Source organism: Balaenoptera acutorostrata, chromosome 4 (assembly GCF_949987535.1).
Source record: "Balaenoptera acutorostrata chromosome 4, mBalAcu1.1, whole genome shotgun sequence".
NCBI classification, from domain to species: Eukaryota; Metazoa; Chordata; class Mammalia; order Artiodactyla; family Balaenopteridae; genus Balaenoptera; species Balaenoptera acutorostrata.
Genome location: NC_080067.1, coordinates 85,250,665 through 85,278,168, shown reverse-complemented (window position 1 = coordinate 85,278,168; position 27,504 = coordinate 85,250,665). Strand labels below are relative to the sequence as shown.

Below are 27,504 nucleotides of genomic sequence, written 5' to 3'. Positions count from 1 at the left end.
AAAAAGATATCTTGCTCAATCCCAATTCAAATATGGCAGGAAATAAGACAGTAGTATATCCCAAACAAATGCACTTCAATGCCATCAGGAGACCCATCCCACAAGTGACATCTTGCATATTTGTGCTGATCCCCACCCTTCCCCCCAAACCCCCGCAACTGGTAAACATGTTAAACTATTTTACAAATATTAGCTAAGCCCACCACCACAATAATAATAAAGAGGACCAGAATTTATCCAATATAAATTTGTTTTTATTGAAGCAGCAGTCACATGACTTTATATCTAGCCTTTAGATTAGGCCTGACAGAGTGAGCCAGCCCTAAAAAAAATGATGTTTCTTTTTTGCACTAAGAGACATAACATGTTTACATACATCATCCAGTATTGGAAATGAGCAGACTCAAACACAACATGTGTTGGTTACCTGGGAGGTACAGCCCCACTGTTTGTGGTGTTCATATAATTCACAGATACTCCCAAAGACCATTACTAATGGGATGAAAGTTAAAAGAAAATACAGCTACACCAAACCATGAACACAGTAATCAGACAGCAGCTTATACACATTTAAAAAATTTGTCCCTTTCAGGGATGTATTCTTTCTTTTCAAAGCAGTGTCTGCAAAGCTTCCTCTACATCAAAGCCAAAGGTTTCCAAGATGGAAGCTGCACCTCTTGGGGCTATCCAATGGAATAAGATCATTTGAAAGAAGGAGAACTAGTGTTCACATCCTGATTTTTGTAACAAAGATTCATGTTTCTCTAACTGGAGGAACGAAGTGGTGATATGACTACATATTGCAGTGGCAGAATAGGTAGGGTGAAGAAAAGAAGGTTGGGTACTGAAATAAAGACCACACACTTGTGAATTTTAATTTCATTTCCAGGCTAACCTACTTTTTATTTAATGCAAATTACAGTACCAGTTAACTATTTCCAAACCAAGTCACATAGAACGAAATGTATTTACAAGGGAATGGGGAAAGGGGAAAAAAAACATTGAGCATACTTTTCACAAAAAAGTTTATATTTAAAATGAAAAAAAAAAATCAGTCACAGAGGCATTCAAGTAGTAATAATGTTATACAGATTTTGCTTTTCCTTTATATCAAGACAGATTTGCACAAGTGTTTGCAATAGTTTGTATACAACCCACAGTCCTTTATATATATATATATATATATAATAAATTTTGTTTTTTAGATTTGATTTTAAGATGGAAGTGGTCACGCTAATTGGTATGTGTACAGGCCCAAGTGATCCATCGGCAACACATTTATGAATGCAAATTTTACAGGCAAGCACATTTTCATACATCTATCTGTATCTGCCTGTAGACAGATATAGTAAGAAAAAAAACTTAAAAATTAACACAAGGAAGTCTACTTTGTCAAGCTAACCCCTTATGTACTGGTTGTCATTTTGCTTTTATTGCAGAGGTGCAAAACGGAGCAACAAACTTGAATAAAATGTCATAACCCTTGTGAAAATAATCCAAACCCCAGGGATTACTTTCAAAGCCTCTCAAACATAGACCTTAGTCTGGGACTCTACTCTGCTTCTAGTTGTTTCTCTTATTTTCAGTGGCTCAGGTTTCTATCAGAAAAGACAGATTTTATCGTAAAGCATGCTTAGTTTATTTTTCTGTATGGGGAGAAAGTGTTCGACTCTGTGATTAGATGATCACTAACATGAACAAGAAGAATCAGATACAATTTTGGTTTAAAACAAAGAAAAATCCCCAAACTTCTGGGAATCTGGCATTGGCCAAACTTCCTTTGGAAGATTCCAAAGTTAAATCCCTTAAAAAGGAAAGGGAAAAAGAAATGAAATGCCAGTGTCTTTATATCCACAGGGATAGAGAATACAGTAGTCCTCTCAGAAACCTTTGCATTGGTGCAGACAAGATGACTGGTTAGGCAGGCTTTGTTAAAACACAAGTCAAAAATACGTGTCTAAAAATTAAGAGGACTTAAAAAAAAAAGGACACAGCATGTTGCTGGAAAGAAGGTGCAGTCTTCTGCCTTGCTGGAATGAACACGTGATATTTCAAAAATAGCAACCTTTGGTTTGGTAAAGTTTGTTTTTTTCTTCTACTCAAGACATATGGAGTACTTGGAGGCAAAACAATTTTGATTTTTTTTCTTTCGAAAAAGGCCTTCATGATGTGCGCACAGTAAGAATTAAACTGATTTTTTTCAAAGATAAATTAAAATGACATTTCATTGAACAGGGGTAGAGGTGGCAGGAGGGAGGAAAGTTCCCTTGCGAAAACAACAGTCCTCATCATGCGGGCGGCAATCGTGCAGCAGACACTAGTAATTGCACCACAGCATTTTAGATCACTCATGTATCAAAAACTGATACATTAAGAAACTTTGATTTATAAATCAAATTCTCTATTTCTTTCTCTCACTTGGGAGGGAAGTAGACAAGGAGGAGAGAGAGAGAGAGAGAGAGGGTGGAAGTCTCCTGGAATCTGCTGTTTGTAAGACCCATGGTTAGGGTTTGGGGACAGAGACGAGCAAAATCTAATCTATTCAATATCCTCCAGCTCTAGGGCTCCCTGGCACTACACGAAGTCCCTGGATGGACCGAGTGAAATGAAACTGGTCACTGCAGCTGAGGAGGAAACAGATGTTCAGAACCAAATCAAAGGCAGGGCTTAAATGAAATGAGATTATGAACATGGTTTCCTCTTTCCACTCCTGAGCATGGTATCACTGAAATTAACTGCGGAAGGGGCAAAGATACTGTGTTATGAGTGAGCTATTATTTCAAAGGGAAAGGGGCGGGACAGGGAGACATGGATAGAGAAACCAATTAAAACTTCCAAAATGAAAACCAAAAAAACAAACACATGGAAGCGAAGGCACTCCAAACTATATAGATACACTATACATTGCTAGAGTTATTGTTACAATAATACAGGCCGGTACCTACTGTACAGAGTTAAAACTATATGGCTTTAAAAAGCTCGTCTACAATTTGTCTGATTATTAAACAGAATCACTGCCCTGAACAGTAACTTTTTGCTCATTAATAACAGTTCCTGGGTCCACATATTTACATACAAAACAATAAAACTTAAATTTAAAAACATTGAAAGAAAATATAATGTACAAGCTTGAATTTGGTGAGGAGCTTTTTATTATTATTATTATTATTATTATTATTTACAAAAAGATATTCAGAGACCTGGATCTCACTTGTATAAAAGAGTTCTGTGATCCCGCCATGATCCTTGAGAAAGAAAAATCATGCACCTCAGCCCTCACACACACACACATACAATAAAATAAAAGCATTTGATTTTTCTCTCTTCTTCTCTTACCCCATTTGTGGGGGGAAAGTGTTTCCTAAAACAAGCACAGATTTTTATGGACTTTAGCAAGTATACCAAGTCCAGAGTAGTGTCTGTGTCCAAATGTTTGGCTGGGCAGTTTGGTCTGAAAGTAGGTCCATTCCCGTGTCACAGACCTGCCGTCCAGCTTCTTTACAAATCTTTTCTGAAAATGGTCTATCAAAGCCATTCCCTTTAAGAATTATGCTGCCAAATACTTTGATTCAGACTTCTTTCAAATCTTAATTTGCTCTCGGAAGCTTATTATGCAAAGTAAAATTCAATTTGATTTGGTTTGACTGAGTGTGTTTCCTTTCTCATGAACTCTGATATAACCAGAGGTTTGAGAAATGCTTCTGTGGCTTAAGAGCTTAGCTAGACAGTGAGTGAAAACTAAGATGGCTCACAGTTGTCTCTCTGGGTACTGGTTCATGTCAGCAGGCAGTACGACTCTCTTGGAGAGTCACACACACTTTGTTAAGAAGCAGGATAGGGTGCTGGGACCTGCATGAGGGCTGCCAAGACACTCCACTTCCAAATCACCTGGAGGGCGAGACCCCTAACATGTCCTAAGGTGGCAACAAGGAGGGTGAAGGGAGGTTACACACAATCTGGGGCTCAGCTCTGCAGCCCTACAGTTATCAGCTAACCTTGGAAGGTGTATGGGGAAGGAAGGAAGGTAGGCGGGGAAAGGCGGCCATCACTCAAGTGACCTTTAAATGTAAAGTACAACTGATTGTGCCTTAAAGATTCATTAGGTCAAGTAATGGCCCATAAGCACCAAGGTGACTAAGGTTCATTTTAGAGTATATAAGGCCCGCATAGATGTCAACCTTAAACATATAAAACCAAACTAGTTGTGAAAATCTATTTCCTCACTGCCAACATAATCCTTCAATTCTCCTTGCTTTCCAAGGAATATTGCTTTTTCTTCAAAAACAGAGACTGATTCTTACACTGTTCACTGATTATACAAAGAAAAACAGAAACAAAAATTCTTAACTGGGTTTGGGGGGAAACATTCTTCTCATGCTTCAACCAGTCAATTTTGATACTGTGGACAAAAACAAAAAAACAAACAAACAGACAAAAAAAAACCCAAAACAAAAGGCAGTATTGAATCTATGTATACAACATATATACACACATTTATATAATCAGCTTTCCTATAAAGTCAGCAGGTACAAGTGACTGTTTATATCATTTTGATGTGTAGTTTTTAATACTCCTACCATCTAAATTCATAATGGTCTATCTCACATGCATCAATAAATAAAATTTAAAAAGCATGAGGTTAAAAAGGCTGAAATTAAATACAGATTCTAGATTTGGATTTAAAATCAGAACTATGTGCAGAGTGTGGCACTTCCTGCAAGCTCATTTTGCAATTAAAAAATATGAAAAATAAACCAGTAGACTGTTACAGTTCACATTATTTAACTATGATGTCCTCTCAAGTGTATCTTTCCAAGGGAAGCAACTTTAGAAAAAATCGGGACAAGTTCATCCACAGTGGTGAGACCTGCCCCTGCCTGTCCCCTTCCTCCAGGTTCGTCAGCTTTTGGCCTCTGCAGTCAGAGTGGCCAGCTCAGCACCCTTTTTAGTCTCCTCCTAGGTCACTAGATTAAAACTGTACTAAGATTTATAGAGAGCCTTTGGTCAGGCAAACAAAGATCCACACACAGAGCACACATGCTCCTCCTTTGACAGCTTCCTATGTAAGTTTCTTCACCACTAGCACTGATTAAGAGCAAAATAAAACCTTAACAAATCAATTAAGAATTTTCCCCTTATAGATTCAAACTTTATTGACCTCCCGGGTTACAAATGACACACATTTCCTTTTTTGTCTGCCACACCTGCCATCAACATGCCAAAGGCATGTCTTCAAGTACCCGAGGATATGGATTAATTTTACAAGTGACATTTAAGTCCCCATTGAGTTACACCTGCTAAGCTCCCAACCAATTTCAAGCTGTGCACTATACCCAAGTCTTACACTTGACTTTAAAAGAAAACAAAGTTCAAAAAAACTTCCGCACAGAACAAAGTTTTCTTCTTTTGTGGAAGGGGCATGAGGCAGGAGTCCTGTTTTTAAAGTATACAACAGCAGACTTTTGATTAAAAAAAGACTGTCGTGGGAGAGAGACTGTGTTCTAGTGCTCCGCTTTCCCCTCCCCGTGACCCCTCCCAACCCCTGGGTCTCCCTCAAAGTGAGAATACAATGAAGTTGGTTTGTATTTATAGATATTTTACAAGGTTAAATAAGGACAACAATAATAATAAAAAAAATTGAACACTAAAATGAACAGGTTTTTTTTTCTCTTTTTAATTTTCTTTCCAAATGTGACCAGTGTTGCTGAGTGACACTCAAGTAACTGGTGGTTTTTCCTGTGCAGCTGGCTGCTCGGGACTGTTCAGGTGGAGTTGGAAGCTGATGCGGAAGCGGCGTTATTGGTCTGTCCACGGTCTCCAGCATTAGCATCTGCAAATCAAAAGCCCCAAGAGAGAGCATGAACAATGCTGTAACACCCCAGAGAGAAAAGTACGTGGCCTCAACTGCAGGCTGAGAGCTATATCTGGAACATTGTTTTGAATATGGCCAATACTATGAAATCTGAATTTCTTTCTGCTTACAGTTAACTATGTGCCTTGGCCAGGTCTTGGTGCAGACAAGATGGTATCTTTGAGTAAGTTACAGACTCAGGGAGCCAGAGACCATTTCTGTCAAAGCTCTTGCCACAGCTGGGATTAGCAGAGCATGAATACTCAGCTGGAGTCTAGCTCACTTGAAAATAAATGAACAGTGTACAGCTGCGAAAACTTGCTAAAAATTCTGAACGGTGTTACAATATGCCATCTGCTTAAGTGGGTGAATGAGTGGAGGCAATGAAAGTAATATGGGTCAGTGGTGATAGGAGAAGCACCAAGCATAAATCAAACTCAGCTGCTTGCTTTCTAGGTACAGTCCCTCTTCGTTATTCATACAAATGGAAGACACAACCAGCAAAAAAGAAATAGCCATTGTAGTACCAATTCCCTTATTCAATTCAATAAAGCATCTTATAGTCAAAGGTCTTAGCACTTGAGCTTACTTTGCCTAATCCTTTAAAAATACATATAACTTTACAACTAGCTTGAACCCCTGCCCCTCCCCCCACACACTTTTTAAGGTCCATTATTATTTCACAGCCTCCATTAACATTTAAACAGACATTTAACTGTGTCCAGACTGGCTCTCCATCTCGGGTAGGCAAGATACTACCGTTTCAGAGGCTTGTCAAGTTGCATCCCTGTCATCACACACGTGACTGGGAATATACTGCTAGGCAAATTTTCTCTCAAAAACTTCACACTAAGCCCTGAGCAAGAAGGGAGGTGGCTTGACTGAGATGGGCAACTTCCAAGAGCCATTGCCCTAGAAGTCCACTGCCCTTGGCTATCAAGGCTAGGGACACCAAAAAACAGACTCAGAAGTTTTGTCTCTCTCTGGAGACTGTAGCTCTCCTGTATCCTATGTTGAGTAGAGTAAATGTTATGGTTGAACGCAACATTTGGTCCTTGGATCTTTCTACTTTGAATTTTTTAATTGAGCAAGAAACAAAACACCCCAAGGATACACAGCAACTGTAGCTTAAGGAACTCTTAAGGATTAGCTATTCAGTTTATCATTTTGATAGCCACTCTTTAAAAACTATACTTCCTTCCTAAATTCCCGATTGTTCCTCAAAACAATCTACCCTTACATACATTTAACTCAGCCTTTGGGGAAAAAATGTTTATATCTCTTAATAAGAATGGTTGTGTTTAATTCATTTTATTTCCTTCAAAACATCTATAGCACTATTTTCATGAAAATAAGCACAGACATTATCACATCAGGATCCACGCGTTAGTTTCATATTGCCCATGGCATGGCATCATGTTAACTTATCTGCATGGCACATGGACAGGTGGCAAGAGACGGTATATGATATATAGCATAAAACCTACTCTCCAAAGGCAGGTAAACAGCCTTTCCGAATAATCAGTCAGTAATTGCACTAATACTTCATTCATAACTCCTGGTTTTTCTTGGATATGCCCTACTTGGCAGGAGTTTTACTCTGAATGATCATCCAAATTCTCTGCATCAATAACCTAACATCAATTCCTATCCAGGCCACAGGTTCCTATAAGGCTTTCTCTGGAAAAATGTTCATTTTCATAATTTAGGCGCAGGCTACATTAAAAACAACACTCCTGAGAAAGCCTGGAAGGCACAGAGATATTTCAGAATTATAATGCTCCTCACAAACCCATGCTTATTGCAGCATTTCTCATGTTTTGGATGACACTCAGAACCTGCATGATTATCATCAAACAGCACTTCTCTCTCATTTTCAGCATGTGAAGATGACAGGTAAAACTGTCACATTCTGGTCTTCCTCAGGACTTAAGAGATCAGCACACATACCAGCAGTGTTAGCAGCTCTGGCCATAGCAGCCATTAGCTACTGGCCAACATTCACCCAGGCTCCTCTACATTGCCAGCCAGCCCATTACATTAATTTACTCTTTGGCAATATCTTATTTAGCTACTAATCTGCTATTGTCCTTTCAGTGGCTATTACCTATGAGCTTATGACATTCCCAAAACTAGTCTTCCCTTCCTTGGATAAATTCAAAGGCTGCTTGTATGATCATAATAAAAAGCATAAGCCTTTTAAGTGGGCATATAACCAGAAACAAAATCACGTTCTGAATAATAAAATTTTAAAAACATTCATATTCCTCAGGTTTGGAATTTAATGATCTCTTATTTTTCTTTGAATTATTTCCAAATCACCTGATGAGTAAAATTTTAACAGCTAATTATTTTGATTACCATTATCCTTGATATCACAGGATAATATAAAGTCACAGCACTGGACTCATTCATCAAAAACAAAGAAACAAAAACCCTTTGCCCAGTGCAATGAACTCTACTTAAAATCAAATTATAGGGCTTCCCTGGTGGCGCAGTGGTTGAGAATCTGCCTGCTAATGCAGGGGACACGGGTTCGAGCCCTGGTCTGGGAAGATCCCACATGCCACGGAGCAGCTGGGCCCGTGAGCCACAACTACTGAGCCTGCGCGTCTGGAGCCTGTGCCCCTCAACGGGAGGGGCCGCGATAGTGAAAGGCCCGCGCACCGCGATGAAGAGCGGTCCCCGTACCGCGATGAAGAGTGGCCCCCACTTGCTGTAACTAGAGAAAGCCCTCGCACGAACTGAAGACCCAACACAGCCAAAAATAAAAAAAGAAATAAATAAAGTAGCTATAAAAGTAATGGATTTAAAAAAAAAAAAAAAAAAAAATCAAATTATACATGTCTTTCCTGAGAAAGGAGAGTTCTCTGCTTTTCAGAGGGAGACAAAGCACAGGGAGGAGAAAAGCAAAACAAACGTGAATCTCCATAAACTCAATAGTAGCTCCAACAGACTGCCTGGTATACTAAATGAGCAAAACTATGCTCTTAAAGTTCTTCTTGGTACATGCTTATTTTGATCTCACTGTCAAGTCTGTAAATTTATTTTACAGAGTTGAATCTGAATTAATATGGACCCTCTATAATAAAAAATGTTCATTAATGTAAAATTCTGATAAACTGTCACTAGACTTAGATGTTTACTGCAATTTCTGTAACTTTTCTTCTCAAGCATTTAAAACAGTAACTTTTTCTTTGACATTCTTTTTTTTAATATTCTTTTCCGTTATGGTTTATCAGACAGGATACTGAATACACTTCCCTGTGCTATACATTAGGACCTTGTTGTTTATCCACTCTATATATAATAGTTTGCATCTGCTAACCCCAAACTCCCAGTCCATCCCCCCCAACACCCCTCCCCGCTGGTAACCACAAGTCTGTTCTCTATGTCTAAACAGTAACTCTTTAAAAGCAGCAAAGCTCATTTTGCTTCTCCTTCATTCCCTTCCCTTTACATATGTACTGGTAAAAGTGATGCAATCCGGCATTATGATTTAAACTAAGATCTTTTGATTATAAAGGATCCAACTATGAAGAGTCAAAGACTGACTATATAGTCTCCTGTTTTCAGTCTTGAGATGCTCTTCTGAAGTTCACAGTGATATATCTTCCTTAAATCTAATCCCATTTCACAAGGTTGTACAACTTAATAACTGTGTGATTTTGGAACAAGTTATTTAACCTCTCTACCCTCAATTTCCCCATCTATAAAATGGTGATAATACCACCCATCTATGTAATAAGGCCTAAGAAGTGCTTAGTAATTGTCCAATAAATGGAAAGGTAAAAGAGACATCTAGAAATACACAGATGTATAGTTTAGTGTGACTGCAATAACCACCATCACCACCACAGTAAGTATCAGTGGTAGCAGTTGTTGACATCTGGGTGCTTACCAATGTGCTAGACATCATACTAAGTATGTTGCAAGCATGTCATTTAGCCTACAAAGCAAGAAACAGGTACAATTATTGCACCCATTTTGCAAATGGGAAAAAATGGATGCACAAAGCGATGAGATAATGTGTCCAAGGTCATAGAGCTAACAAGTGGAGAGCTGAGCACAGAGGGAACAGAGGAAGAATATGATTACCTTTATGCCTGTAGGAGACAAGCAGAAAAGATTTCCTAGCAAAGGGAGAAGAGAGGACTTTCATTCAGACCTAACCCCTACATAATCCAATGTGATTTCCAGAGGCCTATTTCTATTAACTAAAGAGCTACACTACATTAAAACAGGTGAATTTATAATATGAAGAATTAAGAGGATGGCTATTTTATTATCTAATTTTCAAACAGTCTGTATGGGGTATACAGAGATAGAAGTGTTTTGGAAACAACTATAGAGCTGATATTTCACTGACTTAAAACATTCCTAGAAACCAATGCTCATTACCACCCTTCTGATACTTCTGCACAATAAACCAACCAACCAACAAACCAAACGAAGGATGGACTTGAGGGAGAAAGGAGAGAATAATCAGTTTTGGGGGAGGAAGGTATAAGACCATTCTTTTACACTGTGGTAGCCACCCTCGAAGATGACTTCAATGAGGCATGCACCTCTTGATGTCCATGCCCTCATGCAGTCCCCTCCCCCAGTAAATAGGGTTGACCTGCATACCCAACAGGATACTGCAGAAATAATGGTGCGTGACTTCCAAAGTTAGGACATAAAAGACACTGTGGCTTCCACCTTCTCCTCCTTGGATTGCTTGGCCTAGGGGAAGTCAGCTGCCACAATGTGAGACACTCAAGTAGCACTACAGAGAGGTCCACATGGTGAGGGACTGGGCCTTCTGCATACAGCCAGCACAGATTCACTAACCACACGAATGAGCCATCCTGGAAGTAGAGCTTCCAGCCCCAGGCAACCAGCCTTCAGATGTCTGAAGCCCTGGCTGACATTTTGGCTACAACCTCATGAGAAATCCTGACCCAGAATTATACAGTTAGGCTGCTTCTGAATTTCTGACCCATGAAAACTGTGTGAGATACTAAATGTTTATTCTTTTTTTTTTAAATGTCTTCTTTGTCTTTTATTCTTTTTTAAAAATTTATTTATTTATTTTTTTACTTTTGGCTGCTTTGGGTCTTCGTAGCTGCACGTGGGCTTTCTCTAGTTGTGGCGAGCAGGGGCTACTCTTCGTTGCGGTGCGCAGGCTTCTCATTGCAGTGGCTTCTCTTGTTGTGGAGCATGGGCTCTAGGCGCTCGGGCTTCAGTAGCTGTGGCTCGCGGGCTCTAGAGCACAGGCTCAGTAGTTGTGGCGCACGGGCTTAGTTGCTCCACGGCATGTGGGATCTTCCCGGCCCAGGGCTTGAACCCGTGTCCCCTGCATTGGCAGGCGGATTCTTAACCACTGTGCCACCAGAGAAGCCCGAAATGTTTACTCTTAAGCTGCTAAATTTTGGGGTATCTTGATACACAGCAACAGATAACTAATGCATACATATAGGTCAAATAACTTAAACGCCAGTTAGGGTTTGTGTTCACAAGCCCATGAACCAAGTCCCTCTACAAAATTAGGTATGCTCCTAATAAACTGTATAAGCAAGAAAGATTGCATCAGATGTTCAGTTGTTCTTTCCCTAATGCTGAGAAGAGTCTATGGTTCTATGACTTTTGTACTGGATATGGCAAAGGGAATTTGTGCATGTACTGTATTGAGACCAATTTTACTCTGTGTGACTTCAGATGTAAAAATGACAAGTTGGGCAATCCCATAGTGAAACTAAGGGTGAAGCTCTAAGGTATTAGGTTCCCAACAGAGTCCACCAGGCTGCAATTTTTGCCCCAGAGTAAATTTTTATGTACAAAATTCCATATCTGATACATATATTTTTCAGGAGAGGATTCACAGTTTTATTCTCAGATTCTCAAAGATCTGTAAGAGTTGCTACATAATCGAGTCATGGATTTGATGGGCAGCTGTCTCAATTCCGAGGAAACTGCATCATCTAGTTGCTCAGGTGGTAAACCAAAAGTTCTTACCTCGATTCTTCACTCCCCAACCCCCGCCAATGCATCAGCAAGTCCTGTCCATTCTCCCTCCAAATGTGTCTGATCAATGTGTAAATGGGGAGGGGAAGGAGAGTGAATGGAAGGTCCCACATTTACAAACTGTCACCGAAAGGTTTAAATAGAAAAGCAGAAAACAAGGGAACAGGTCAGGAGGAAAGGACAGAGAATAAACAAAGGAGCTGGGGTTCCTAAGGCTCTGCTCAGTATTCCAGAACTATGGGTCTATAAAAGTTAAAACCTTCTAATTGATACAAGTGTTCATTGTCTGGCTCAACAGCAATAATGGAAATGTTTTGTCTGAACTCTCTAATAGGATGACTGCTAGCTACATATGGTTATTTAAATTTAATTGAAATTAAATAAAAATAAAAATGTAGTTCCTTATTTACCCTAAACACGTTTTCAGATTCTCAAAAGCTATAACATCATTATTGGCACATTAGTAGAAGAGCGGATTTCAGATATATCAAATCCTTTTTGTGCTTTACATGTACTTTACAAGTATACTTGGGAACTTTAAGTATACTTTTATTTCCTTATTTCCTTTATTATGCTCTCCCAAGCCTATATTACGTATTTCTATTCGCTAGCTATCCTGTTTTTATAACAAGTTAGAAATGTCTCATGACAGGTCAACTCCTCTAAAAGATAAAGTTTTGGAGGCCTGGGCCACGTTGTTTGTACTGTGCAGCTAACTCAAGATGTTGCTCTTCAAGCTGTTCCAAGTGGAAATGCCTCTATTATAAAACTATGTCTCAGACATTCATGTTATTAACTGACACGTGAACAAACAACACATGAACCATTACTCACAGAGAATTAAAGGTATACCCCAAAGTTATATTTAAACCGAAATCATAATCCACACTAATGAAATCAAAGTAGTATCAGTATTAAGGAAAAGGATTCAATTTTCACCTTTCTCTTTATACTGTCTACTATGATTTTGACAATTTTGTGTGTGTCATAATGAGGGAGAGGGAGGGGAAACACTCCTCAGCAAAGCATCATCACCTCTCGTGTCATATTATTCCAAGGAAAAGGTGTGGCACAAGACTCCATGGTGGCTTCAGTCATTTAAAAAATAGAACTGAAATTCAGGCGCTAGTGAGCCAATTAATCCAGCAGCAAACCTGGAGGGCTTATCAACAACACTGTTTATACTTGAGCTGCCAGCAGTAGAGGTCTTAGCTGCTGTGAGTTCAGGGGCAGAGCACATTTTAATTAGGAGGCCTGGTTGTTCAGGGTAAAAAAACTGAAGGCCATGGGGACACAGGATATATTTTCATCTTTTAAGTTAAAAGACTTAGTTTAGGAATAAAGAATAAGAAAAGGCATATGAATATAAACAGGTAACTTCAGGTAAGGAACTGAGGAACACTTGAAGAATACCCGGAAGAATGTCTTATAGGACACTCACCAACTTAATCAAGAAGGTTTTATTACATTACTTTTGGAGGAAGGAGGAAGAATGCAGGTAACATTTTTGACTTAATAGGAAAGAACATGTTTTACATAAAAAGAAGCAATTTCCTAGAAGTGATACTTAGCACTGCTCTGGTGAAAATAATGACAAAGATGGTTTGACTTTAGGTACCTATATGCAAACTCACTAACTGAACTTGAAATTCTAACAGAGGGTAGATATAGTCTCATTGGTGTCAGTGAATTTGTCAAATTGGCACATATGGATGGAAGTCTGTATTTCAAACACAGAGCCAACAGGAGGAAATGGGTATAGCACTGTACCTACACCCACCTTTTTCGTCTACTAAGTTGGTAATGCATAAAAATACACGTGTGCACATGCACTCTGCACCTCCCCCACCCCACTCTGGGCTGGCTAGTGTTGAAGTAATAGAGAAATGAAAAAATTTGTGCATTACCAATGTAGACTGGGACAAACTTTCTGGAAGGCAATTTGACAATATGTATTAAAAACTTAAAACTTCCTTATATTTTTTGACTCAGGAATTCTTCTAAAAACTGGGACACAACCCAAATGTCCAAGAATAAGGAATTAGTTACAGAAATTATGGTACAGGCTTAGAATACTGGTTGAATACTAAAGTCATGTACTCCCCTTCCCCCAAATAGCATAAGCCCATTAAAAAAATGGGACAGTTTATCTCTCTCCACTGATAACTAGACTAAAATATATTAAATAGTGTTACCTTTGATTTTCTTTGGAAGTGAGAATATGGAGAGTCTTATTTTCTAAAATAATTATATATTGTATTTTTAATAGAGAAAAATCCTTGGGTTTTTTAAAAAGTTATATATTTTTATGAAATTCCACATACATTTAGGTTAAGACAAAGAGAAAATAGACAGGAAAGAGTACAAAAGATGAACACCTGAGGGCAACACTGTGGGTTCTGCAGCTAGACAGCGTATGGGTGCAGCTTTCCCAGAGCACACTATACAAGTGCCACAGAGGCAAAGGGTAATCATACTTGCGGGGGGGAGAGGGGGGATGAAGGGATGGTAACCATCGTTTTAGGAAAGTAAGTATTTGATACACTGACTTAATTTAACATTTTATTTTTCAAAATCAGTGGAAACAAACAATGGGAGAAATTATTTTGGGTTTAATTCTGCCCGGCTAGAAAAAATTGTCTGTGATGTAGAAGGTGACAGGGTGACAGAAATTCTGGGGTAAAAATAACTATAATAGTAAGAAAAAGGGATCACTAGCCCTGGCTAAACTGAAACATGACTTTAGCAAAACGCATTTCGAAAAGCTTAGGGAACAAATAGGTATGATTTTGTAGTTACAGTCTTCAAAAGGGGTTAATAACTGACAAGAAATAGAAAATTATGAAAATCAAAATTCTGACCAACCAAACAATTGCACATACTCTCAATGCAAAGTAAAAGGAGAAGAACCAAAGAAACCAACTAAAAGGGTTTTCTTTGATGGGCTCATAATTTTCAAAGTAGGGCACACATCCCAGGAAGAGTAGAAAATAAAAATGTGCACTTGTCAGAACAGGCCAGATTTGGTTTTAATGAGGTAACAGCAAAAGGTTTTCAAAGCAAGATCAAGAAACGTTAAGCCCCCTGACCAGGTAAAAAGACAGAGAAGACAGACCTTGTCCAACTCTTATCATGATTCCCTTTTCTGTTAGAAGGGTTTTCAACCTGGAAAGGATATAACAAAAATCCTAATAAACAAAATGCAGCCCAAGGAAGGTGAGGGAAATCTATACATTTTAAATGTCATTAAACCCAGAATCTATAGTGCAACAAACACATTCTAAAATGGATTACAGAAATTCAGTTTACAAATATTTAAGTACTAGAAATTTCCCTAAGTCTTAAAAAAAAAAAAAAAAGATTTCATTTCCATCTTTGACAGAGTTTCTTTTATGATGGAAAAAATCTGAAAGTTTTCTTGACAACAGCAAAGCATTTTACTTAGTTTTCATAAAATTATTATATAAATGAGTATTGTAAGGTTGGTCTGTAGTTAAGAGACCAGTTATTCAGAGACCATCAGAAGAATAATCCCTAGTAAGCGTTGCATAATCCCATTTAACTTATTTTATCAGTAACTTCGGTAAAGGCAAACAAAACAGAACAAAAAACTAGTAGACTCTGCCTTGTCTTGTTTAATATATTCTATTAAGTTGCTTGGATAGAGGCAAAAAATTGATGTGTTTATGAAATGTGCAGATGACAAATAATTGTATAGAAAACCTAACATCCTGGTACTTTTAGAACATATTCAGGATTAGGATTTAAAAATCCTCATTAGTATGGAGGGGATGCTAGCCATCATTAAAATTTGAAGGACTTCTGCGTGCAAGAGTTGGGTTGGTTTTCTATAACCCCAGAGTAGGATCACTGAATGAAAGAGGTATAGGGGGACAAATTTCTAACAAAGTGATACAAAGATGGAATGTGTTACTGAATATTCCAGTTACTGAATATACACAAGCATGGGACACTAGTTCTCAGTAGATAATAAGGAAAGTGAAGTGAAATCAGTGGTTTTCAAATTTGTTTTAATAGCAGAGCCATTGCACTGGAAGAAACCTTACCCAGAAGACTAATATACAAAGCAGAGAGAAAACTGCTCTAGCTGAAATTCCCAACCACATCTCACACTTAACTCAGGTGGCACTGGATCAGATTATCTCTAAAGTGGTTCATATTTGATTAGCAAAACTATAATTCCTCAAGATCTATTACTCTAGATGGTCCAGATGAATGGTCTCCCAAATGGAATAATTGGGAGGATCTGTTGGGGGTGTGGAGAAAAATCAGGTATAAATATCAAAATAAGAAATTATACTTTATGGACTGAGAGTGGTATGTATACTTTTCAGGAGTTTCTCATGTCAATCAGAGCCACAGTCAGATATAATGCCCCCAGGCACTGAGGTATTCTAAAAACAATTTAAAAGAATGAAAGTTTTTGAGGGGAAAAAAAACCCCACCACCAACAACATCCATACCCACTAATTTAACACAACTGTTTTAATTTCTGTATATTTGTATCTAGTTCCTATCCACACACAAATACACATTTTGGCACAGTTACCAACATGGTACATAAGACTTTTAAATTTTCTCCACATAAATTAAGATGAATATTTCCACAAATGTAAGTTTCATAATAATTGTCTTTCATGGTTACATACAAATGGAGATTTCATATGTACTGAAACATTTTCCTACTGTTGACCATTCAGATCATATTGGCCTTCTTTTTTTGTTATTATATAATTATTCCTATTCATATCTCTGTACATGGTAGCTTTTTTTCTTCTATTAGATGTACCCTGAAGTTAAGATCCCTAAAGTGGGATTAGTGAATAAAAAAGTATGAACTCTGCTGTGATAGCTCTTGTACATAGTAATGCTTTCCAACAGGTCTTTATCCATTCATCTGCAGTCACTACCGGAACCTTGAATACAACACATGGAAAAAGTAGTTGAAACATCTGCAAAAACAGTTCCCTCAGTATTAATGTCATTAAACTGATAGAAGCTATCTTTACTATTTTCAAGAAAGGTGAGAAAAATAGCTATTACTGTGATATTCTATTGTACTGATCAAGGTTCTTTTGGAGAGGCTAGAGAATAACAACTATATATTCCCAGAGTAATCTCACCTTTAGGCCATGGAATAATAACCTTTAGGCCACAATCTGGATAAGAAAAGGTTTACTTTCTTTGCTTTTCCAGAAGCAGCAATACAGAGACTACATTGAGATTTCTGCCTACAATGTATTTAAAATTTAATAAGACCTAACATCTGAATACCATTTAATAACTTTGGCTACCAAAAGAAATTGACTAAAATCTAAAGCTTATTTCATGATAATATAGTCAGTATGATCCCAGTTGATGGCATCTTCATCATTCTACTTTGATCCTCTTCTGTTTTTATCCTACCTACTTTAGGATTTAGCTTTGCTCCCAGATCAACATAAATGCCACAGAACTCCATTCTTATTTAAGCCAGCTCTAAACAACATAAAAGCTTCTGAGGCAGCCATCTAGGAGCCTCTGTATTCTGATGATCTTGCTCAAGATACAAACATGTGTGACAGAAGATGAACTTCAGTGGTGCAGAACATCAGCAGAAATGGTATTTTAACAGATCAGAAGATAATTTCAATGCTTCTCTTCCGAAGTTGTATCTTAGTGATCTAAATCCAATGTTAGATGACTAGGAGGCACATTCTCAGGCTAGTCAAAGTAGATATTCTGCTTCTTGTTGATATGGTTTTGTCCTTAACTAAAAGTGGCTCTATTTTCATGTATATTCTCCATTAAATTGACTTAAACTAAGTAAGCCAATTGTTTAGTTAGAGGTACATACTGCAATTAATTCACCCAAAGACATATTGGGTTCTATTATTGTGGTGCTGCACCTAGGGTGGGTGATTAGAAATTCTAATTTTGATAATTTTAAATTAGAAAAATTTCCAGGTTCAGATCTTCAAGGTCTGAGGCTTTGTAGCTTAACAGTTTACTTCTTCATACCTTGGAGCAGACCCGGAAATGCTTTGTGAGGAAAGTTTCAGCCATGTCAGCAGGCATTCATTCCCTCACTGCTTGGGTGGAGAGATGGGGTGTCTATTTATTCAGGTGAGGAGAGTCACAGTTTCTTTCATAAGAATGATCCTTTTTCATAAGAGGATGGATGTCAACCTGCCTTTCACATGGCTGGTTTTTAACATTTCTGGATCTGTCCTGACTTGGCAATAACAATAATAAAAATAGTGCAGCAGTTTCCTTTCACTGAAGGTCTACCATGTGACCAGGCGAAGTGTTAAGCACTTTGTACATTTTATATCTTACTTCTCACAACTATATGTAGTGGGTATTTACTATTCCTGTTTTATGGATAAAGAAACCGAAGCTAAGAGAGACAACAAAGAGCATGTATATTTTAAGGTCTTACTAAAGAATATAACTTATACTACCAAATTCTTATTTAAAGTATGTGTACACGCACATACATATATATTTACTTAAATACAGGCGGCCGTTAAGGTCATACAGTCAATCCCTTCATCTAGATGAGCATTTCCTGAGGTATGTCTGGTGACATTTACTTTGGCTCTCATAACTTTGGCCCCAAAGAAAACTGTTTTCCTTTAACTACACTGTGGTGGTATGCCTTTGGCTTACACTGAAGGGCACTTAAAAAAGTATCCAAATGGAACTCACCATTACATTTATTGTTGAAACTTTATTGTTGAGAATTTCATTTACTCTTATCTCTTAAGAGTACCAAATCTGCGGCCCTAAAGGAGAAATACTTCTCAAACAGCAGAGTCAGAAACACTTTGCTTCTCCTAAGCCACCAGTGTGCTTTTAATCTAATGAACAATGGAAATTTTTAACAGATATCATTTCTTTATTTACTTTAGCCACTAGGAGGCTCAGAGAAATATCTGAAATCCTTTCTGGTAACTATTAAGATACTCAAGGCATACATTGCTTTAATTTTAGCTCTGCCCTTAGCCTACTATTCCTCTATTAAATTCCTCATACCCTGATCTATTTCAACTTTAAAGTAAATTCTCAGGATCAAAGTCCAATGTCAGTTTCCATATTTATGTTGAAATTCAATTTCAACAGCTATAAAAATGTATATACTACAATAAAATATTTTTTGATGACTGCTGTAACCTGTATCAAAGCAACATCAAAATCAGGTTATATACTAGGATCCTACCAGGCAGACAATTTGCCCAAAACCTTAGTTGCAATCATTAACTAGTTTAGTATTTCACATTTAGAAAATCATTTAAAATTACCCAAAACTTACCAATCATAATTCTCATTGTTATTCACAGTCTAAAACAATTCCTAGAAACTAGCTCAACAAGTAAATGTACTAGTTCGGGGTTAGGGCCTATTTAATGTTTTGAACAATCTGTGCAATCTAACCTTGGCCAGTGAATTATTAAGTTTATTAATAGCTCATCTAAGCAATTCTGTCTTCCTTCTAAATAGAGGTCATAGTTAAAAACAAAACCAAAAACAACCTCTATACTTTTACATTTAAAAAATTCAAAGCACATTTCAGTACATAATTGATTTGTACCATATTACTCTAAGAGAGCACTGCCACTCATTTTACAGATTGAGAAAACTAATAAGACATTACTAAAACTAATAAAGTTCATATGACTTTCTCAAGGTTAACATGTGCTGATGAAACTAGAACTAGAAAAGAGACCTTTCTTTCCAAACTTTTTCTGGAATGGAGACAGGCCACAGATTAGAATGAAATGTTTTAAATCCTTATTAGCAACATTCTAAAAGAGTAAGATTGGACAGGAACAAACAACTCTTGTGTCAGACAACAGGAGAGAGATTTTGACCTCACTGTTGAATGCTAAGAACTAGTAATGCAAGATTTTATCTCTTGGAGCATAAACGCCGTTGGGCAAAAACGGGTCTGATCCAACTCAATTCAATAGAAAACAGATGATTAAATAAAAATGGAGTCAGCTCCTGACATCTGCTTTTTTGGTGCTGGTGGTGGTAGTGGGCTGTTGAGGGGAAAACACCAAATTCTTTGTGAGCCCAACTGTGCTACCTATTATATTTCTAACTTCATTTTAGCTGTCATTCGGAGGACCTTCAATTCACTCAAGGGTTGGGTATTTTCAGAATATCTGTAATGACAGTAATTCTCACTAAATCAGGTCCCAACATTAGCTAGCTACAGAACCAGCAGTGTACCTGAGCTCTAAGCTGGGAGACCGTGTGGGCATTCTTTTCTTTTTGGATAGACAAGATTTGGTCATATTCTGATCTAAGTCTTAGCTAAATGTATTGGCATTGCAGTTTTAGCCCTTTCAAATGATTAAATTACACCAATCTATATTCATACTTCTTGAAAATTTGCCTCTCTAGTATATTAATATAATTTACATTCAGGGTGATGGAATTAAAGTGAATTATCTTCAATAATATTACATTTGTACAGACTGCTTTCTGCTATAAGCATCTCACTTGACATATTAATCAAGAAATTATACAGAAAGCATGATTTTGAAAATAACAATTATGGTGACATCACTTAACATTATAATAAGATATTTATACCTCATATATAAAGTATTTATGGGGTCCTTTTGTGCTTTTTGGAAATTAAAGCAACATTTTATTCACATTTAATCATTTGGCTATGTTATGTTTTTGATACTTGGAAGGCACTAAATGTTCACATTCATCAAATGAGATAAAATGAAGACAAAAACAAAATACGTTTTTATAGAAGAGACTTGTGTGTTCTCACCTGAGGCTGCTGTGGTATTTGAAGGGGTTGAAGCAGCTGCTTGAATCCGAGCATGAGGAGGAATAAGGATGGTAGCTAGAGGTGGATTACTTGACAGTTCTAGAGAAAAGGTAAGACACATGTGTTAGAATCCACTCTTAAATTTTATGTGAAACTATTTTATTGGTAACACTAACAGAAGATACAGCATTAAAACATTGGTTTAACAGAAAAAAAAAGACATGATAAACCTACATCTGAAACTAAATCATGAGCTAGCAATTAACATATAGAGAAAGTCCACAGAAACGGTGTGATACATAACAAAGGCACTATCTGCTAAAATTAGGGTATCTCTGAGAACTAAAGATAGGCCGGTGAAAGGTATTGGTCAAAAGTTTGAGGGTAAGCATATTAATAAGATACATTTCCATCTTTTATTAACTTAAATATACTAGGTTTTCCCTTGGTACTCTGACAGTATTTGACTGCAGGGATTGAGGGTGACAGTGTCACAGAAAAGAGAATATAATTTCAGTTTGTACTTCGGCATGCACAGACCAAGTTACTCGATGGCAGGTAAGATTTATCCAAACAGTAGTGGAAACGGGATTTAAGGAACATCTGTTTAAATTCTCACTGCTTTTATTAAAAATGTCTTTACTGAATTCTACTTTGCTTTTTAACTTAGTAAGATTATTACTTTTAAAAAGTTTGAAATAGGCTTTTATCTGCACGTGGAAAGTTTCTGTCAACTGTATACAAACTGGCTTTCTTTAAAGAATTAAGTTCTGTATATGAATCTTGAGAAAAAGATGATATTGGACTTAATAACGTAAACAACTACCGAGACATGGTGGTGAGCTTGTACATAAAAGTATCTGGTGTTAACTTCCGATAATATGACTTCTTCTAGTCTGCCTGGGATAACCCTGGTTTATTCTTGTAGTTCCGGCATTTAACTAGTGAGTGCTTATTTCCATTCTAATAAGTGTCGCTATTAATAATTCTTATTCCAATAATTTGAAGGAATAATTATACGACCATACTAGCTAAAGGAAGATGTTATCCTCTGAGCTACAAGCAATTCACAGTTACGGTACGGACTAAAAAAAGTTAGGAAATAGTATTTTCTTTAAATTAAAGTAAGATTCACATAATATAAAATTAATCATTTTAAAGTGTATAATTCATGGAATTTAGTACATTCACAATGTTGTACAACCATCACCTCTACCTAGTTTCAAAATATTTTCATCACCCCAAAGGGAAACCTTTAAGCAACTACTCGCCATTCATCCCTCCTGCCAGCCCCTAGTAAGGGAAATATCGTTTTAATGCAGTACTTTACAAAGCCCCTGGCAATACTGATTTATTCAACTTAGTGCCTTAGTAGCTAAATTTTGTACTAAATCCGATACTAAATGATAACCAGATTCTGGTAAAAAGAAGCAACATGCTGATGTCAAGATATATGAAAAATGAATGGGAGGAAAAGCTCAAAACTGAAAGAAGACTACTCATTATCTTTTCCCCTTAAATGAGAAGACATATTAGGTCAGCTCATCAAATAATAACCTTCCCTGAGTTGGAAAATCACTGCCCTAATGATCAGGTTTGAAGAGATGCTGTTTTCTCATAATCAGCTTTAGTAGCTGTTTCAGTTCTCACTGAGGTACAGAAAGAGCCAATGTAGTTTTACTTCAAATCAGTCCAATTTTAATGCACAATCTTATACCTAGGAAAACAAGAGAATCACTGATAATTGCCATGGCTGATGACTTTATGGTTCTAAGAATAAAAATTAATGTAAGATGTGGTAGTTACTCTTCAGTAATCCAAAAGAAAGTCAGACTTACCATCCCAATTAAGATGAAAATCTCCTAAAATAGAAAAGCTTCTTTAAAATCCACCCATCCATCTACCCACCCACACCCTCATCCAACTAACAATACTGAGCATGAAAGATTGTGTTAGGTCCCAGGATAGACAGATAAAAAGATAGTTGTCTTTGTCTGTTCAACAGAAACAGAAAATGGAAGGACAATTACACAAATAAGCTGGCAAGAAAGGCATTCAATCGATTCGAGACTGGGACACTTTTAAATTAAAAGATCTCTATGACCATGCGCCCAACATCTAAAAGAAAATCCAGAAGAGGAAAAGATGACCAAAGATTTTAATATAAGACATTTTGACAGAGCTACAATTGAGATCATCTTTAAAATAAACTGAGTATCAGTGGTCTGTGGTCACATGATGTCCATTTTCTCCCACTCACTCAATCTCTTTTACCAGATCACCTGTCCTTATGTATCTGCATGTCCAATTGAGGGCCATGGTGGTTTTGTCTTACTCTGGTTAAGGTGTATGTATGCGCGCGCGTGCGCACACACACACACACACACACACAGTTGCAGGGTTTGAGAAAAACAATCCTCTTTTTCCCTAGGTGGTAGAGGGGTAACTAATGAAAGTGAAAGATAGGAAACAGTAAAGAAAAGACGACGATAACCAAAAAAAAAGGAAGCTATGGGATCCTGGAGGCTTTGCCACATCTAAAGACACAGGGGAGAGGTAAGTAAAGTTCATGAAACAACTTAAAAGACTAAGTTCTTACCCTAGAGTGAACAGTAGATAGCCTTTGGGGGCAGGGAGAACTTTTGTGAAATTTTTGAGTCACACATCCAAAAACTTAAGAAATTCTAAACTGGACAGCCACATATAGCTCTACATCTCTCCAACTTCTATACACCATTGTCCTTTCCTCTTCCTTAATTATATGTATTCCTTCAGGTCCACTGCTTTCCATCCATTAGCTCTTCTCCACTTCAGAGAGCTTGCTAACTGTCACAGCTTTTGCTTGTGTGAATGAGGAAGCCTCCATGTATTACAGCACTGTTTTCTACACTGCAAGTCTGTCCCTTTTGTGGGGAGAGACTATGGGCACTTCTGTGGGCTGTCACAAGTAGTCCAAAATGCTTGTAATTTTTTTTTTTTTTGCATGTAACAATTACAACCTACTCCCAATCTCCCTGTCTATCCATGGCACTGAATAGTAAGGAAACGGAGGCAATGAGTATGGATACAAAATGCACTGAAAGAAAGCAAAAAAAAAAGATGGCATTTTGGATGACAGAAAGAGCAAAGCAATAGACATTTTTAGAATCAGGGAAAGTATATGTATTCTTTTTTTCTTTAAATTTTATTGATTGATTGATTGGCCATGTTGGGTCTTCATTGCTGTGCGCGGGCTTTCTCTAGTTGCAGTGAGCGGGGCAACTCTTCGTTGCGGTGCGTGGGCTTCTCATTGTGGTGGCTTCTCTTGTTGCGGAGCATGGGCTCTAGGCGCTTGGGCTTCAGTAGTTGTTGCATACAGGCTCTAGAGCGCAGGCTCAGTAGTTGTGGCACACGGGCTTGGCTGCTCCGTAGCATGTGGGATCTTCCTGGACCAGGGCTCGAACCCGTGTCCCCTGCATTGGCAGGTGGATTCTTAACCACTGTGTCACCAGGGAAGTCCCAGTATATGTATTCTTAAAGGCAGAGAATATGGAGTGTAGAAGAGATTGAAAATGAAAAGTTAACATTTATTCACTAAATATATGTGTGAGGCTTGAGAGCAGGGAGATTATTAAGGAAACAAGGAAGCCCATAATATAAAAGTGGGTCTAGCTATGGAAAAGAGGTGGGAAGAATAAGAGACTGCATTACTCCAGAGACATGGTTCAAACAAAATGGCAACAGGTTCCAGAATGTTTTAGAAAACTTCATGCATGACAAGGATTTCTTCAACCAATTGAAGATGCCATAAAACTACTCATTAAAAAAAAATCACATAGTAGTTTATGAGGAAACATTATGAATGTTTTGATGGTGTATCAATCATTATGTGGTCCACCATCAAAACATAACGCACAATCCAAACAAAAGTAAAATGAATTTAAAAATAGCTATCAATAAGCCAACCAAGAGAGGTATCAACCAACCAAAAGGTTAACCAAACTCATTTAAATAAATTTTGCTGCACTGTTGACACTAAAAACTATAGAAGAAAAATTCCCATGAAAAAACCACTGTAAGTTAAGCAATCTTTTTAAATGTTAAAAACAAGAACAGAACCTACATCTAGTTGTTTTGGAGAAACCTGAAGCTTCCCTTAAAGTTTCTCTTCTTCCAGGGCTTCCCTGGTGGCGCAGTGGTTGAGAATCTGCCTGCTAATGCAGGAGACACGGGTTCGAGCCCTGGTCTGGGAGGATCCCACATGCCGCGGAGCGGCTGGGCCGGTGAGCCACGGCTGCTGAGCCTGCGCTTCTGGAGCCTGTGCCCCGCGACGGGAGGGGCCGCGATAGTGAAAGGCCCGCGCACCGCGATGAAGAGCGGTCCCCGCACCGCGATGAAGAGTGGCCCCCACTTGCCGCAACTGGAGAAAGCCCTCGCACGAACCAAAGACCCAACACAGCCAAAAATAAATAAATAAATAAATAAATAAATAAATAAATAAATAAATAAATAAATAAAAAATTAAAAAAAAAAAAAAAGTTTCTCTTCTTCCAAATATAAGATTTCTAAATTTATTGATAAGAAAGGGCGGGTTTTTGTTTTTAATTTGCAGGGGTGGGGGATAGGAGTAGGGGTGGGAAGAGGTATATATGTTTGTTCAAACTGTGTTGTGTGAAAGCTGAGGATAAATTTGAGAATAGCAATCAATGTACAAACCAGAAGGAAGAAATCAACGCTTTATTAACTAGACCTCTTACAGTGATAATAAAATACTAGTCATAAGGTAGAAGGAAATCTTCTTTCTTTGTTATCTTTGAAAGGGCTCAACATACAGACCCCCAAAAGGAGTCACTACAAGAGGCAAACTTTCTTTTTCTTCTATAAGTAGTCTGAGGTTTTCATGTGTGTATCAGGTCTCTTAAGAATAAATGAAAATTGCCAGTGGTTGTCTATACAGTTAAAACTGCTATTTTTTTTCCTATTCACAGAAAATGACTTAACAATGGCATGGTACTTTTTTTTTGAGGAGTAATTCAAATGTTAGGATGGTGAACCTTGATCTTACACACTGAATTCTAATGTTGCTTGTTTGGATATATTTTTTTTAGATGAACAAATAACCCCATTACAACTGTTTCTCTCCTAACAATTTCAAAGGGCCCAGGAAATCTCTGACCAAGTTCCTAACGTTGACTACATACTCCATACTCATTCAGAAAAGTAAACAAATACTAAACTAATCAGAAGATCAGACAAACAGTAAACAAATTACAAGGCTTGCTCCTGCTGCTTGGTAATATTAGCAATGTTTCATGTGCGGACTACATGATACCTGTAGAAACCCATGACTACTTTGCCTTGGAACTGCCCAAGAGGGAGCATCACAATTTATACCAGTCACCCAAAAAGGTGTGTACTACATTTATAGTAATGCATTGTGTACTACATTTATAGTAATGCATTTGTGTACTACATTTATAGTAATGCACTGTGTACTACATAATGCATTTTGTGTACTACATTTACAGTAATGATACATTTACAAGTTATCTAGCAAAATGTTAGTATTTTGAAAGTCCTGGTGATTAAAAAGAATAAGCTTTAGTAACCTGAAAATCTTAGAACTCCATTCTTGATGAAATGTAATAAGTGTAGCATTTATGTTGAATTCTGCAGGAACCAGTTTGTGGTTTTTTTTTGTGTCCATTTATACCATGATTTTACATATCTTACCCTTTCATGCTCTCTGTTTTTAGCTTTATTTCTCATTTTTTCTTTGTCTTTCTGGAGTCAACATTTTTACAATCAGAATTTTGGAGCTGTATGTGTCTTTGAATATCCTTTAATCCAACTACCTCATCTTTTTAAATTAGTAAACTCAGAGATAGTGTCTTGGCCAAGATCTGCACCTAGTTAGAGAGAGACTGGGAAGGAGACTTTAGGTCTGACTTACTCCATATGCAATACTGCATATCTTTATTGCCTTGGTTATAAATCACATACCACCAGTATTCTGGTCTTCCTGGAAGTGTATCTGTCCAAACTACACACAGAACTTTAAGTCCAGACATTAGTTTTTCATTGTTTGTTCCTATAACATTCCACATTCTCTCCAGTAGTACAGTCGAGGCAGCAGAGACACTGAAATCTCAGGGAAAGGGAAAATAATCCTCATAAATAATTGATAATTTAGATCCTAAAATTTCGAATACAGTCAACACTGTATGTCAGTAGTACTCTAGTTGCCGGAACTAAAACTAACCTGCCCCCTCTTACTGGCACTCATGAATTTCCTAAGCTCTCCCTTGTGTACTTCCTTGGTTTAGCTTTCAATACCTAGAAGAGTACAGCTTACCTCGATATTTTCCTCTTCTAAATTATTCATAAAATATTAAAGAATAATTCTGATACCAATTCTTTTGATAAGTATAAACAGCTCCATCTCTCATTTATTTATTAGAATAATCCTTTTATTTATACCCAAATTTCCTCAAGTCCATTTATCAAGATCTTTTATAGCCATTTTTTCACCCAGAAGAACACAATAGAAAAACAGGGATAGCCACGTGAAAGGTTTATAGTTCAGTTAAAAAAAAAAAAAAAAAAAGAGGGGCACTGCAAGTGAGAGCAGTTTGAGTTTCTCTTTAGGATTTGATTCATATCCTACATATAAATCAAGAGTTCCTATCTTATGTAAATTTATTCTTGCTATTGTAAATTATAATAAATCTAAAACCAAAAAGTCCCTACTCAAGGTTAGAATATTAGAAGATACTTCATTACCTCAAGGTGGTTGAAACACTATGTCCACTTTATTTATTTTTTTAACTTTTTACTTTATATTGGAGTATAGCCCATTAACAATGTTGTG

The 27,504-nt window shown here is 37.4% G+C and overlaps 1 protein-coding gene across 4 annotated transcripts in view; it reads right to left on the bottom strand.

Moving 5' to 3' along the window:
* Positions 1 to 5,650: 5,650 nt before the first annotated feature.
* Positions 5,651 to 27,504, bottom strand: part of GSK3B (glycogen synthase kinase 3 beta) — a 200,281-nt gene continuing 178,427 nt past the window's right edge. For 2 of the 4 annotated variants that reach the window (XM_007181866.3, XM_007181867.3), the window contains 2 exons: positions 20,655 to 20,753; positions 5,651 to 5,830 (listed from right to left, as the gene is read on the bottom strand). In XM_007181866.3, the coding sequence (XP_007181928.1) occupies positions 5,763 to 5,830; positions 20,655 to 20,753 (167 nt within the window). In that variant the 3' untranslated portion in view covers positions 5,651 to 5,762. Of the gene's footprint in view, positions 5,831 to 14,972; positions 15,023 to 15,061; positions 16,795 to 20,654; positions 20,754 to 27,504 lie in introns of those variants that run through there. The other 2 variants (XM_007181869.3, XM_007181868.3) reach the window with 2 other exon arrangements.